At 31.7% G+C, this 16,330-nt stretch overlaps 3 protein-coding genes across 4 annotated transcripts; 2 read left to right on the top strand and 1 right to left on the bottom strand.

Moving 5' to 3' along the window:
- Positions 1-529: 529 nt before the first annotated feature.
- PNP-A (plant natriuretic peptide A) lies at positions 530-1,613 on the bottom strand. Its single transcript, XM_022873985.2, has 3 exons — positions 1,360-1,613; positions 864-1,137; positions 530-740 (listed from the first exon to the last, which is right to left on the bottom strand). The coding sequence occupies exons 1-3, from the start codon at positions 1,466-1,468 to the stop codon at positions 734-736; spliced, it is 390 nt and encodes a 129-aa protein (XP_022729720.2). The 5' UTR covers positions 1,469-1,613; the 3' UTR covers positions 530-733.
- A 1,102-nt stretch (positions 1,614-2,715) lies between these two features.
- On the top strand, positions 2,716-3,447 carry LOC111286181 (RING/U-box superfamily protein). Its single transcript, XM_089762368.1, has one exon. The coding sequence runs from the start codon at positions 2,819-2,821 to the stop codon at positions 3,335-3,337; it is 519 nt and encodes a 172-aa protein (XP_089618494.1). The 5' UTR covers positions 2,716-2,818; the 3' UTR covers positions 3,338-3,447.
- A 3,572-nt stretch (positions 3,448-7,019) lies between these two features.
- LOC111284384 (uncharacterized) lies at positions 7,020-15,092 on the top strand. Of its 2 annotated transcripts, XM_089762367.1 has the most exons (5): positions 7,020-8,331; positions 9,864-9,971; positions 13,839-13,959; positions 14,404-14,505; positions 14,619-15,092. In XM_089762367.1, the coding sequence occupies exons 1-2, from the start codon at positions 7,383-7,385 to the stop codon at positions 9,875-9,877; spliced, it is 963 nt and encodes a 320-aa protein (XP_089618493.1). In that variant the 5' UTR covers positions 7,020-7,382; the 3' UTR covers positions 9,878-9,971; positions 13,839-13,959; positions 14,404-14,505; positions 14,619-15,092. The 2 variants fall into 2 exon arrangements, with proteins under 2 accessions (XP_089618493.1, XP_089618492.1); XM_089762366.1 differs by having other exon boundaries at positions 13,839-14,505.
- The last annotated feature ends 1,238 nt before the right edge of the window (positions 15,093-16,330 follow it).

The raw sequence follows: 16,330 nt of genomic DNA, 5'->3' as shown, positions 1-16,330 counted from the left end.
ATTTGCTTCCTCCCCACTACAATGCTTTTTATTTCGTTTCTTTTGTTACAGTTGGTAGAATGTCAGGGATAATGCTTGTTGATACTGACTAACTAGACTCTGCCCCATGTCTCTCTGTCTTAGTAGTTGCCTTTCATGCATTTTGCTTCCATGCTTACAGCAATGTTTTTCAAAACTTTTTGGCAATAATTTTTCACAGAAACTAAACTTGAGCATTTGGCTCAATCGGAAGTGCATGTTACTTCTTGTCCAAAGAGCTGGATTCGGTTTTTTCTTTCTCCCCTTAAATGAAAAATACAGAGCTTAATCTGGATATGTGATATTTAAATGCTCTATGTTGTATGGTTTCAAGCATAACTGATCTATATGTCCATGTTGCTGTTGACAATGAGCCTGCAAAGATATAGTACATGAAAGGTGGTTTCATTCACGAAAATGATGAGCCTGAGTGGCAAGCTAGATTTCTAGATCGGCTGCGATGGATTCTATTATGGACTGGTCTTCCTTGCACTAATGAGTTGCAAGCATGTAATGTTATGGCATTTCATTTTGCTGCTTGTACTTTATTATAAGTTTTGATTCCGATACATATTTGCTGTATACTACCAGGTAGAAAGTTATTATTCATTTGCTGGAAGGAAACAGAGAAAATCACAAGAGGATATCCCCTTTCACATTTATTCTATTACCATCGTCTGCCCTTGAGAAGCCCTTTTGATTAGAAGCGTCAAACTCAAACCCTGTGCATACAAGAAAAGGCAAAAGGTGAAAATAGAGTTTAAGGGGCTATGGCGTTAGCAGTATTGAAAACTTATTTACTGGTAAACAGTAGAGACTAAAGAGGGAGTTAGACATAGACTTACTCATGAAATTCTACTTGGACTATACCGGCGTTAGTATCAGCAATGGTGGCGAACGCATCTTGAGAAAGATTAATGATTCCCTGGCACCCTGGTTTACAGTAGTCAACAACTTTAACCACCACGCTCTTACCATTCTTGCAAGGATGAGGAGCTTTATTAGCTCCTCCTATGCATCTAACACTGTACTTCTTTCCACATGCTCCTCTGTTATTCCACAATGCATCACTTACTCCCGCTACCATTTTCCCATTGTCTTGGTTATAGCATGCTGAGGCTGTTCAAATTAAAATTCATTTGATTAGTTATCATATCGGATGTTTCTGTACCTGAATATTTGATTAAGTTATTGATGCATGATTTAAAAAAAAAAAGTATATATTTCAAAAGAATAACAATGGTTATATAGACCAAGTCAGGGTTGTTCAAATCATGGTATAAATATATGATTTATATGCAGATTCACTAGAAAAATGAGATATTGAATAATTATTCTCACGAAAATAAGGAGGTTGATAGAAAACAGCCTTCCCCTGAATAGCATGCACAACTGAGGTAAGACTCAAGGCCATGATCACAATCAGAAAGACTCTCATCTCAATCCTCATATCTTCCACCTATAAAATGGAAATTGATCTCCCTCTGTTTAATGTTATTACTTCTCAGGGTTGCCACACCTTTTATAGTTCAGTCCTCCATTGACAGTCAATTTTGGTCAAGAGTCGCCCACAGTTTAGTCATCCTTGAATCAAAATTCTAGCTTCACCAACCCACTCCACTGATCTTCAAAGAAGTAACCTCCCACCCCACTTATTTCTTTTGTTCGTGTATCCCGTCAAGCACTCAACTTCATTGGTCTTCACGAGAAATTTCCTTCTCACTTCTTTTTTGTCCGTATGTCACATTTAAGCGGTGCAAAAAAGTAAAGAAGATGCTTTAATTTCATATGGGAAACAAAAAGAAGTCATTCTACGTACAAACGTTGGCGTTACGTATCCTAATAAGTTAGTTTTATGGAAATATAATAGTGGCTTCGTGACAAATGTATTAGAGTTAACCTTTGACTCATCCAATTCCATATCAAGTACCTTAGCGGGATAGATAAAATGGGCTAGTTTAATTTCTTAATAAGGGGTAGGAATAAGGCACGGTAATAGAGTTTACTCATGCCAAAACGCTTTAAAGAAGAATAAAGAAAGTGACAGCTGTGACGAGAGATTAGGTCGAAGAAAATATTATGCCAAGCTCCCAAAAAAATAAGTAAAGTGTTTTAATCCCATATCAATGAAAAAAGAAAGGTCATTGAATATATAAATATTAGTATTATAAATTATTTATTTTTGTGAGATAAATAGATTAAATTTAATTATTTAATAAAATATCGAGATAAATTATAATAATAAAATCTAATTATATAAAAAATTTATTATAATTTTATATTTAAATTAAAATTCTTCACCTCTCATCAATTAATTTTATTTTAGATTACATACTTGATATGCTAAATACTTTTTTCTTTGTTTTTTTTGAAAAAGTTGAAAAAACATTCGTACATTTAATTGAATAATAATATATATATACTTTTTAAATAATAATTGAATTCTTATCTTGGTTTCTCACACTTAAAATCTTGAAAAAAATTCCAACTATAAAATTTAAAATCGGATTCAAACTCTGACATGAATAAAAAAAATTAATAAAAAATAATCACCTTCCACCGTATAATTAAAAATTATAGTATACATCTTATCTCCGAAACGGACATCTCTATCCTAAAAAAGGCCCACTCTCCCACACTTGCAGGCAAAGCCCACAGAAAACTAAATGAAAAAAAAAAAAAAAAAAAAAAACCCTTAGGCCGTGTCTCTATCCTTATAAATTACTAAAACCTCCATCTCGCTTTCCAAAAATTTTCCCTTTATTTTATTTTCCATTAATTGCCACCCACGAACTCTTTCATGCCGCCACCTCCCCACGACTCCTCCCGCGGTGGTTCACCACTGCCGCCGTCGAAACCAAAAGAGAAGTTCCTGTCATTAATCCTGAAAGCCATAATCATGATGTTTCTCGTTACCTTCTTCTTCCTCCTCCTCCCTCTAGCATCTTTTCTCCTTCTCCTTCCTCTTCTTCTCCGCCGCCAGCGCCATCGCCATCGCCACCACTCTCATCCCTCGTCTGGGTTTTGTCCGAAACAGCTCAGACAGCTTCCTCAGTTCAGATTCTCCAAGGAATCAAAAGCTACCCTTTTGGAATCTGACTCTTGTGTTATTTGCTTGGATGGGTTCAGACAAGGGCAATGGTGTAGAACCCTTGTTGGTTGTGGCCACTTGTTTCATAGGAAGTGTTTGGATGCTTGGTTAATGAAAGTCGCCTCTTGTCCAATTTGTAGAACGAGGGTTTGCTTGGATAGTGAGGATAAAATCATTTGGGATTTCGATACAAGGAGAACAGGTTTTCAGGGTTTGTTAGATTTGTAACTGTTTTGTTTGGATTTGTTTTAATATTTTTGTAGTCTACTGAAATTTTGGTTTCGTAAGTTATAATGTACAGCTGCTTTTCTCAATAATCAATGTGAAAATTCCTGCAATTTTTGTTCGCGTTTGTATAATTTTGTTAATTGTTCAACACCCATGAGTTAGAGAACTTTAATAATGGAATTCCCTTTTATTTATTTATTTGTTTAACTTTTCTTTATGATTGTTAAAAGGTTGTTGGTAGCTTAAATTGATTTGATAATAATGAGGAAGTTGGTTTCTGGGTCTAGTTTAATTATGAACTTTGAAGCATATTGATCTCATAGATGGATAAAAAAGGGATTCAAAGAAGTATCACCATTTTGGGCTTGTTGAGGTTTCATTACTGTATGATTGTTTGTGGATGTGATTCTTCTTGTTATTTCTGTCTGTTGTCCTTTGTCCATACCAAGTCAAAGATCTCAGATTAATGTGTAATTTTGAGGTGGGGATTTCAACAATTCTTTTGTTTTGCTATGTATATCAAATTTGAGATATTTTATTTATGTTATTGCCTTACAAGAATTTCCTGCTGTAGTATTTTATCTAAGTCTCCTTTGGGTGGAAAAAGAAGTGGAAAAAGAATCTAATAGTTGACCTGTTTCCTTATTATAGAGGATGATGCAGTTTGCTGAGTTACAACAATAGATGGTCATAAACTCATAATTAAGGCCATAATAATAATAATAATAAAATATTAGTAAGATCTCTCTATCTCCTCAATGTAGTTTATTCCTAAGGAGATGAAAACAAACTTAATGTCAGCCTCAAATGTTCCAAATGACATTGTAAAATTTCAGTTAGCTTTTTCCATCTGGAAAATGTAGTTACTCTTCTATGAGATGGAAACAAGTTTAAAATCAGCATCCCTTTGCCTTATCTGTTTCTAATTGTCACAGTGGGATAATCAAATTTCAGTGAGATTCTTTTTCCCCTTTCATCTGCAAACTTTAGTTCCACTTCTAGGATATGGAAACAAGCTTAATATGGTCTCCCATTGCCCTAGTGGGTCTGATGTAACTATCAAGTGGCCTTTTCTGTTATTGAGGGCTCAGAAACACTTTGCATCATCTATTCTTATCCTTCCTCGAGTCATAGTTGAAATAGATTGTTTTGCCGGAGGAGATTCTATGCGTGTTTTCAAGTTGGTCTTGACTACTTGAGAGTTAGTTCAGCAGGTTGCGTCTGCTATAGCAAATTAGCAATGCTATTATTAGTTTCATTTGCATCCAACTTATCAATGTCCTACATCACCGTATGAAATGGATAAATTTCTTTGTCCAAGTCCTCATAGTAACTGCAAAAACTTCTATGGAACCATACATCTTTGGATGATTAATGTGTGCTGACACTTGCTGATGATTACTTTCCCATATTGGTCAGTGTCTGCTTAGCAATAAGATCATACCTGTATTGGATGTTTAAAGCACCACAGCCCCTTTATCCCCTGGTTTTACCTGATAAATAGGTTTGTACGAGGAATATCAAATATGGTCACCAGAGTCTATTAAAGGCCGGAGTCAGGTCATGAGTCATGACTGCGGTGACCTAATATTTTTACTTGATTTTGCATCTTCAACTTCAAGTTATTAATGGTTTTCTCTTTTCTAAGATATACATATAAGCCATTTAAAGCTGACAAAAAATACTGCTCTTTATAGATGATTAAGCATGATAGAAACTAAGAAGTTGTTATGTATAAATTTGCACTGTTATTGTGGATAAAGTTGGGTAACTCATTAGCTGGTAATTTCTCTGTATAGTGCATACTTTGTTTATGAGTTAATCAAATTCGTATAAGACCTGCCTTTTTCAGCTTTCCTTGCTTCTCTTCTTAAGTCTCAACTTCTGCGTGTTTTCCGTGGCTTCTCTGCAATTCTTCCTTCCATCAACTCTTTAAAACCTAGTGCTACTTGCCTCTTGCTGGATGGAAAGCTTTTCCCACCCTGATGGTCCCATTCATGTCAATCCTCAAGCCTGCCATTAGCTTTATCCACTACTTGCTTTCCGTTAATTGGTTCCTCACCATTCATGGTCAATGCCAATGGAGGAACTACCCTTATACTCCAAAAATTGAGTTCCTAACGCAATGGTTCAGGAAGTTACTAATTGAATGATTAGCTAAAATATGTCAATTGCTCCACCTAGTCTCTTACTAAGAAGCCCCTTCCTCTTATCCATTCCTCTAATCCATTTGGGGCCGACCATTTCGTTGCCATGATCACCAACAAGAAGTCATGGACAGCAGGCATCAACCCTCGTCCAATTTTTTGAAGATCAGCTTCTGACAAGTGTGCTTCTGCACCAACGGTGCTTAGATAAGATTACTGATACTGGTCAGGTGTGCTTCTTACCAAATGGTACACAGATAACTGATGCTGGTTTGGAACAATTTTAATCAAGCCAATTTAATATGCTCAGGAGATGGTTGTGACTGTTTCTCTTTGTTGTCGCACAGAACGGCAGGTCCAAGACACCATGCTTTGGTTCCATATCTCTAGAAGTGCTCGAGAAAAAAAAAGTACCCGTGGGGTAACTATAACTATTAACTGTTTTGCTAGTACTCTTGGGATGTTAGCATGTCTTTGGCAAGTATTGCACTTTCTGACCAGGACCAAGGCATCCGTCCTTATCGTTCCAAGGAGAGTGTTCTTCCCAGCACAGACGGTGCCACTTGTTCGGTATATTTTTGAAGAGGGCCTGTCCCTTGAGCTCTGCGAGCCACCAAATCTACAAGAGAAAAAAGGTCTTGCATTTTGAGGGGTTGGTTGTTTGGACCGAGCACATGCTTCTATTTCTCTGGGCCTTTGGCCAGGTCTATAACACTTCCAATAGTACTTGTTCTTTCGTGTTTGGTTGGAATACCATTGATTCTGACTGATTGACATTAATTAGTGACGAATATATGGACAAATTCGTATCGATTTATTTTACGACACAGAAATTTTATCCGTTCAACTATGACATTGACAGCTGATTAGGTTTCATTATTCCGAAGCCATTTTTTTTCTTTATTAATCACATTATAGTAAACCAATAATCAATTGATAGCTGATATGTTTTAATGTTTAACAATTTACCAAGCATTTCAGTTAAATCTTGTCTCTCTCATCTGGCTTTGGAATTGAGGCACAAACTCGTCGTCACAAGTAAATATTTTATGGAGAACAAATCACCAGCTTTACAGTTTACAAAATCCTTAATTAAAAAATAAAGGAAATGCTCCAAACATCATCGATGCAATAATATAACATTAAATTAAATCCTAACATACTTTTTCAGCCTTTATCAGTATCACTGTCTGAGTAATTAATTTGTCTAATAGGTTTATAGATAGCGTAGTCAAATAAGCACGTGTAACCTTTTTCTTATCACGTTTTATACTATCAGACAACACGGGTCCCTTTCGTACAATCATCATTTACATTGATAATAAATCGTGTTACTATAAAATGAAAAAAATTTATTTATATTAAATTTATATGTTTTTTTTTGTTTAAAATTTTAAAGGATATGATTGTTAAATTTTTTAATGTATTATTATATCATATTTCAAATCATCATTTCTATCCATTTCATAATTAAGTTTAGACAATTCCTTTGGATTAGTAATAAATATTTAGGTTACTTAGAATTATTAGTATTTTCTTTTTTTTCTAATAAAAATCACTGATATAATAATGATAACTTACAAGTTACAAAACTTCGCTCCTTCAGAGAAAAAGAGGAAAAAAAAAAATTTCAGTGGAAGGATTGGGACGTAGTAAGTCGATAATAATCAGAAATTTTCAGCTTGAAAAAGACTCAAATCCATAACAAACAAACCCATCAAAGGGTTATTTCTGGAAAACCAGCTTCAAGCATTTCCCTTCTTTAAAATCTAACTAAAAAACTTCTCCTACACTATATTCTTCCATCTTTCTTTATTCTTGTTCAACTTGCCTTAAAATTATACTCTTTATAGTCTACCCAAACATAGATACAAGAATTCAAGCAATAAAAAACAACAATGTCCGAAACACATGACCAAAATCAACAGCATAAAACCACCAAATCTTCTTCTTCTTCTTGTTCTGTTTTGCTTAAACTCTTTTCCGATCCCTTCAAAATTTTCTTCCGAAACAAACACATTCTCTTCCCAATCCTCCTTCTCTTGACCCTCCCTCTTTCTTTCCTTCTATTTTCCCTTTCTTTCTCTTCCCGCCCTCTCAAACGCCACATCTTCCACCTCGAATCCATCGCTCTCTATTCTTCCACGCGCTTCGAAGCACGTCACGTCTTGAAAGAATCACGTGAAGAATCCCTGTCTCTCCTCCGTCTCAAACTCTTCTTTTCCTTGCCTTCCTCCATTCTCTCTCTTCTATCCTTCATCTCCACTGTCCACGTCACCTCCCTTTCCGTTTCCCTCTCCCCTTCCAACCGCCCTTCCTTCCTCTCCACCGTCAACGCCCTCAAACTCGCATGGAAGCGCGTTGTTGTCACCTCCCTCTGTTCCTACGCCCTCTTCATCCTCTATATCCAAGTCCCGCAGCTTTTCTCAGCCGCATTTCGAAACCACCCTCGGTTAAGCCTACCCATTTTGCTGATCGGGTTGGGTTTTGAAGTTTACTTAATGGGGGTGTTGGGTTTGGGCCTGGTGGTGTCGGCATTAGAGGAGAAATTCGGGTGGGATGCGTTTCGGGTCGGGTCGGATTTAATGGTGGGGAGGAGAGTTTGTTGGTGGTGCATTACTTGCATGTTGGTGGTAGTCTCGGGATGGATTGGGAGTCGGTTTGAGAAGCTAACGGACAGTGAGGATTTGGTGAAGTCGGGGGTTTTGGCGGTGTTGATGGGGTGGGAAACGGTGGGCTTGTTGTGGTTTTACGGGGTGTTGGTCATTTGGAGTTTTATGGGTACCACGGTTTTTTACTGCGACTGTAAACACCGGCTTAATAAAGGTGTAAATCATAGCTCAAGTGGTACGGAGTTAACTGATTTTACAGTGTAAAATTTGTTTTTCCGTCGATCATTACCATGTTAGTGCTTTTCTTCTGCTTAAAAAACTAGGTTGTTTTTGTAGTAGCGTAATAAGTTTAATTTGAGTGGGTGGGGGAAATAGTTGTTACAAAATTGTATTCTTATTAAATATATACTTGAAATATGCAAGTAGAAAAACATATAATTAATATATTTTTTTATTAGAGTTATTATTTTTTTACAAACCTTATAGTTAAGTGTTTGAATAAACTAATTAAGATAAGATTCGGTTATTATTATTACAGTTTATATTTTGATATACAATTAATATATAATCAATGAATAAAAAAATATTAATTTTTAAAATAAATATATAAAAAATTAATATTTTTTTAAAAATTTATTTATTAATTAAGTGATATCATTATTAATAATATATTCTATACACTAATAGTATATTAAATATAAATTTTATCATTATTATCATGTCAATAATAATATATATATATTTTTATGATTGAGCTAGTAGTGAGATACGATGATAAAGTGAAAATGATTTGTTGATTTACATTTGTTTTCGTTGGGAAATTGAAATAATAACATCTTAAACATATTATTAAATTAATAAAAACATATATTTATGAGGAAAATTTCGGTATGATTTTAATAGGAAAATCTTTATTATATAGAAGCTGGGGCATTATTACTGCATCTTATATTAGTTAATTATTACTAGCTACATTTAATTTGTTGTCTTTAAATTGTAATTAAACATGTTGGGATTTTATCCTGCTTCTTCGTTGAATGTATAAAATTCAATTATTAAGAAAGGGCTTGATGATGGTCAAAAGTTAAAACTAAGTTAGTGTTACATTTTTTTAACAAAAAAATTCTAAGTCAGTGTTTAATATTGAGAGATGTGTTTATCAGATGCGGTGCCAGCACCGGAGGACAACACTAGATTTTCAAAGGCTTTTTTTTTTTCTTTTAATTGCCACGGAAGCTCTAATTTTTAAAGCAATACACTAATGTTTCCTTTATTATATTGTATAACAAGACAAGTATGATAATGGGATTATATATGATAATATAGAAAAGAGGGAGGAATCGAATTCCTTTGAATTTCGAACATTTTGCACCTCCGGCAACCAATTCCCTCCACACCTTTTTCCGGAATAAAGTTGTGTCCTTTTTCTGTTTCACTTTCTGACATATTTGACTGGTGGACTTATGAATTTGAACTTTTGATAAAAAAAATATAAAAAATAAAAAATTAGTTATAATTTATTTCATTGTTTTATCTTAACAAGTATATCCTTCTCTTGGGTATTAGGTCGTCAATTTATATCATTGATTTGGGTTTCGTTTGAATTTAGGTTTTAAGCTTTCGAAAATATTATTTTAGTAAAAAATTATATTTTTTATTTAATTTAATTTTAAAATATTTTTATTTTAAAAATAAAATATTATGTCTCTTGCCCCTCTTTGCCACGCCAAACGTAAAGGAGGCTCACAAATTTGTGAAAACCAACAGAGAAGAAGACGTAGGAAATAAAAAACTCTGACGGCGGTGTCCGCATCCCTTCAATGGCAGTCTCCTCTTCTAATCTTCAATTTCATCATCGCTCTGCCACATCTTCAGGTAAACTTCACTCTCCTTGTACCCACTTCTCCTATTGCTTCTTTTTCTTGCTTTCCCTTTCTCATTTAGTTTTCGGAGTTCGGTCAATTCTCTTTTTGCAACTCTACTCTCGTATGTTATACGGATAAGTTAATATTTTTTTAGGTTAAACATAAAAATAAATTTAATATTATATATTTTTATTATTTTGATATTTTAAAAAATAAAATTATTAATTTAATCTTTCAAATTAACGCTGTTAATTAATTTATTGGAGTAATATGAGTATTTAATAAATTATTAATATATATAAAAAATTCAATCGTCAAGTCATTAAAAGCAAACTTTTTAAAAAATTTCAACTACCAAGTCAATATTAAAAGATAATTTTTTTTTTAAATTTTAAAAATACTTTTAAAAAATCTAAAATATTTTTTAAATTTACAAAAAATTTTAAAAAATCTGAAATATTTTTAAAAATTATAAACATTAAAAATTTATGAAAATTTAAATATTCAAAAAAATTTTAAAAAATTTAATAGAAAATTAAAAAAATAAAAATTCTAAAAAATGCAAATTTTAATAAAAATAAATTTTTCTTAAAATTAAAAAAGTTCATAAAAATTAAAAATGAAAATAAAAAAAATCTAAAGCTTTTTGAAATTAAAAAAAATCTAAAATTTTTTGAAAAAAATCTAAAACTTTTAAAAATTTTCTGAAAATATTTTAAAAAATTCTGAAAAGTTAAAATTTTCAAAAAGCTTAAATATTCTAAAAAATATAATAAATTAAATAAATTTTTTGAAATTAAAAAATAAGAGAACTTACAATTTTAATAAGAAATCCAAAAAAAATAAAATTTTTTTGAAAAATTCAAAAATATTTTTTAAAAATTAAAATTTTAAGATTAAAAAATAAAAAGTTTCAGAATTTTTTTACAATTTTTTAAAAAAAATTTAGGTTCTTTCACACAATTTTATATATTTTTTTGTTTTCATTTTTTAATTTTAATAATCTTTTACTTTTATTAAAACTTTTATTTTTTTTTTAATTTGTTAAGTTTTAACTTATTTAATTTTTTAAAATATTTCAGTTTTTTTATATTTTTACTACTTTTTTAAAACATTTCATATATTTTAAAATTATTAAAATTTGTAAGAAATTTTAAGAAATTTTAAGAATTTTTTTTTAATGCTAACGTGATAATTGATGATATATTGTTCTTAAACTTTAACATGTTTTAGTATCTTAATAGATATTTATATCACATTAATAAATTAATTGATGACATTAATATCAAATATTAAAGTGAATAATAAAATTAAAATATTACAATGATAATTTTAATTTTTTTAGATTTGAAACTGATAAAAAATATATTTTTAACTTAATTTTTTATTTTTACGGCCTGTGCACTGATAAAATTTGATTATATCTATAAATGTAGAAGTTTATAAAAAAGTATCCAATAAGAAAGAAACAAACGCGAAAAGCAAAATTGGGCAGCCTTGATTAATGTGGCATTGAAAAATTACAGCCTATGTATTTGTTTTCCATGACCTACATCAACTGAAATGAAAGCTGTTTTTCTCATAAATTAACTAGGGCTTGGTTTGGATTCAATCACACTTTTGGTGGAGGTGTGATTACAATCAAATCTTGTGTCCTATGATCGTTTGAGATCCAAATAGATCTCGGTGTAGTGAAGTCAGAGGCGATTGCTCATGGAACTTAAAATGTCCAGTGGTCGATTGCACCACAGCTTTTTTTTTTTTTTTTTTTCATTTTTACTCCTGGAATTTTAATATTAACCCAAATGTGCCTTAACTCTTTTTTTTTTTTCTTAATTCATTTTATTTTTTTATTAATATTAAATTAATAAAAATTATTATTATTATATAGTAAACTAATAAATAAATAAACTTTATTTAATTTTTTATTATTAAATTTTAATAATTTATTCACAAAACTATTACTTAAAATAATTTAATAATTATTTATTACGTACAATTTTATTCTAATAATATTTTTAATAATCATTTTTTATTCTTATTACAGTTTGTCTCATCGTTATTTTTATATCTAAATATAAATCTCATCATTGATTTTAATTTTATCCTTATAATAAATAATCTCATTTATATAGTTGTTTTCAATCTCTATCATTCATCCAAATGAATAAGGTAAATATGTTTCTGTTCCTATATTAAACTAATACTTCAATGCCTTGTTTAATTGCTGCTTCACCATATTTTAATTCTTAGGTTTACTCCTTCGAATTTCATGGTTGTAAAACCTATTTGAGTTGATGTTAGACGAAAGGGAAACTGTGAGACAGGTTTATGTTAAAAGTTAGCTTGAGAAATCTATACTGATGAAATACGTTTTTTTTTTTTTTTAATTATTATTTTCATCATTTGCTGAAATAGTTGAATTGAAACCAAAAATGGAAAGCAACACTTTTCTCTCCAATAAATGGCGCAGGCCGTGATACCATGTTGACATATGCCTCGTGCTTCATATAGCTGCCCTAAGTTTTCTGACTTGAATTCTGTTGGGAAACCTATTTAACATATTAAACCTTTAATATATGAGAAGTTTTTTATTAATCAGTATTACCTAATTTTTGGCAGTTTCTGAAGTAACTCCTGGACAGGTTTCTTTTAATTTCAGTTATTAAAGGTCTTTTTTCAAGGAGTGCGGTAAAATTTCACGTAATTACTCCTAATGGCTTGGACCAATATTGAAGTTTGAAGTTATTATTTTGTTTATGTCACCAGTTGTATATGAGCCATGATCAAAGGTCTAGAAGGTAGGAATTGGTGCAGCCCAGATTGCATCCTAGGGCCATTTTAATTCTAAAGTTTCTATCTCTTTTCGGGTGGAGATTTGGAAGAGCCAAGATTCAAGCCTAGTTACCAGGACAACCAAGGGCCAAGCTTTTGGAATCTTGGCCAATCCTAACATATGCTTCAACCAAGACTTCCTCATTTATAATGCCAGCATATTTGGTTTCAATAGGTCAAAGGTTTTGTAGGTATTTGATTAAAAGATTTGGTAAATAAGTGCACTTCATGGTAGTAAAGATCTCCATGTCTAGATGAATGAATATTAGTTGATCTAGAGGTAAAATCTGCGACTGTCTTCTTGATGGTACATAATATATAAATGGACTCGGCATTGTGTTATGACTTGGTTTTATATCAGTTGTGAGTACGGAGAACAGAAACGGTATTGATGTTTTTTCGTGATTGATGAAAGAAGTCCATGACCAAATGACTTTGTTGTCTACCTTTGGCTGCATGGATTGTCTCTCTGCCTCACTTGTGGCTGTAAACCATAAATTAAGAAATACATGGTATCAAATATAAAATTCTTAAAGAAGCTAAAGAGTGAAGCATGGCCAGATTATGCTGTCAATGGCTTAGTGAGGAAAGAGCTGGTCGTGCCAATAAATGACAGTAGTTAATTACTTATTTAATCTGATATTATCCCAATGCCTAACACTTGAAAATTGAACAATTCAAAATGTTAAGTTAATTTATTAAAAGATTTCCGGTCTTTTTAGTACAGAATTAGCAAATTTAAAACAGTGTATTGTTACTTGATTTTGTCGGCTGGAGATTCTAGATTGTATTAAAATCACGTTGAATGAGTTGGAGTTGCAACCTTACTATTGTACTCTTTTTCTTTTGTCAATTGCCTGGCATGTCGTTCAGTGAGCTTGCAGTTCAGAGGGAGGAAACATTTTTTCTTCGTCACCAGTATTATCTTTGTTAATGCAACATCTTCAACTGCTAGTCCATAAAAGGAAAACATACTATTCATATCAAATTGTATTTGACCCTGGTTTTTTTTTTTTTTTTTTTGTCATTTTGTATCTAATAGGTATCTTCAAGGAAAGGAGATCCAGGTAATGAAATCATCATGGATTCATGGTTGATCCTTTGGAAGCAAAACGATTAGCTGCCAAACAAATGAAATAAATTAAAGCTAAAGAGAATTCGAGGTAAAAAGGCTCTTATTTTAATGATAATTTAGCATTTTTTTTCTTGTATATTTGTTGGTACCACTAAGAAAATATCAGTGTTAGGCAATTACCTGCTGAAGTTCTAACAGAAAATTGAAAATTAACAAATTTTACTAGAATGTCTGAATTTCCTTTCATATTCCACTTCCACATGTGGCTCTTTCCAACTCAACTCTTTCAAATTGTGGTATTTTGTTAAGCTATGGTTTATCCCAGCTGCTACTTTATCTATGTCCCCTTCTGTTTGCTCTTGTTCTGAGATTTTCTGAGATTTTCTGGTTTGGTCTGCTAGAGGGGTGTCAGCATTGTAATTTTGTTAGGCAAACATGTCTTTTTTGGGAAGAATAGATGTCATAGTCATAGGCATAGTTTTGCATCAAAATGCTTTCTTAAGGGTGTTTTCTGGAACTATTTTTATTTTAGAGGAGACACCAAATTGAAGCAATTAATGGGGCGTGGTTAATGATTGGTCTCACAGGAGGCTTAGTTATTGAACGTCAAACGGAAAAAAATATTCTAGCACAGGTGAAGTCATTTTAGCATTCTTCTCCTATGAAGGAAACTGAATAATTCCCCTTTCAGTCGGCTGGATTGCTAATACTTTGCTTATTGATGGTTTTGTTTTTATTTTTCCTCAGTTGGCTAGTTATTTGTCAGCGATCATCCGCTTTTTTGTGCAATAGACTTGTTGCCTTTATGATGATTTGGGGAATGCAGGTTCATTCTTGGAACTTTTTTTTTCATATCGAACATGTAAGATTATCAAACAGTTGCTTGTTCATCTTATTCACTTTGTAAGCCTTTAATTTTGTACGTCCCCAGCTTTTCTGCCAACCTGTTTAGAACAACTGTAACCATTCTGTATAGCAATTGACATCATTATTTCTTCTGGCTCCAAATACTTGTTGCTGTATTGACTTTGGTAACAGATTCTTGAACAAGGTTTTTCCTGGGGCCTGACTACATTTTCGACAACTGTGAATAGTAAGTGAGAAACTTGGTGGAAAATTTTTCCCAATATTAAACAGTATATAATTCTATATTGTTTTTGACCTTGTACTCTCAGAGGTTGGAACCAATCAGTTTTAATTTCGAATCTATGAAAAGGATAAAGCCAAATAATTTCTGCAAAAATACTTGCGGGCTCTCTATGTAATAAATCTAGCATTCGTTTCTTTTGTCTGTTACCACATTTATATCTCTAAAACAGATATATTTTCACCACTACAAGAAAATGAAAGATCAGCAGTAGTTTTGTAACTGTGTTTCACTTACAAGCCCCGTTAACTTTCTTTTTTTTATAGAACTTAAGATGTTTATTATCAAAACGCTACTAAATATTTAAATAGTGACGTTTTTACTTATAAACGTTACTTAAGACTTGATATTAATGGTGTTTATCGGTTAAAATGCCTTGAATAATTTTCTTAAAAAATTTTGAGTGAATATTAAAGACGTTTTTGGTAAAAAATGACTTAAATAATCTATTTAAAAAAATGGATAGGAGATTACTAAAGGCGTTTTTGGTAGATAATGTCTTAAATAATCCTTTTATAAAAAAATGTATGTGATTATTGAAGGCGTTTTCTGTAAAAAAATGCCTTTAATAATTTCACAAAAAAATTTCACAAGATTATTGAATGCGTTTTTAATTAAAAACGTCTTTAATAAATATTCTATCAAAATTTAAGGATTATATAATTGTTAACCATGAGGTGGTAGGTTCGATCCCTCCTTTAAGCTTTTTTTGAGTTTTTGAAGGGATTATTTGATTGTTCTAGATGTTTACTGGGAAAAAACGCTTTCACCAATCAATTTAAAAAATTTTAGAGAGAGAATATTAAAGGCATTTTTGACAGAAAAACGCATGTAATAATTCATAGAAAAAATATGGAATGGATTTTTGAAGGCCTTTTTTTTTTACCAAAAGTGCCTTCAATAATCCAATCAATAAATTTTCGTGAGGGATTATTGAAGACGATTTTGATTAAAAACACCCTCAATAAAAATAGATTCTTGAAGGCATTTTTGGTCCAAAATGCCTTTAATAATCCATACAATAAATTTTTAGGTGGGATTATTGAAGGTAGTTTTGGTCAAAAATGCCTTTAATAACATTTTGTTAGTGATTATTTAAGGCATTTTTTTTGCTAAAAATGCCTTTAGTAATCCCGTAAAAAAAACTTTGGTTTAATTATATATGTGAAGTCAGTTGTAGGTTTATGCTCAAAAAATATTTAGTTTATATATGTGATACTACGAATTACATTTTGAAATTTACATTATGAACATTGTTGTATTTCAATAAATTGACCACACATCCGAATTTAAAACTGATAACATTGCCATA

The sequence above is a fragment of the Durio zibethinus genome, chromosome 6 (genome assembly GCF_047325235.1).
Source record: "Durio zibethinus cultivar Kanyao isolate XHJ-2024 chromosome 6, ASM4732523v1, whole genome shotgun sequence".
Classification (NCBI taxonomy): Eukaryota; Viridiplantae; Streptophyta; class Magnoliopsida; order Malvales; family Malvaceae; genus Durio; species Durio zibethinus.
The sequence above is the reverse complement of the archived record's forward strand: the minus strand, read 5'-3'. Positions and strand labels throughout refer to the sequence as shown.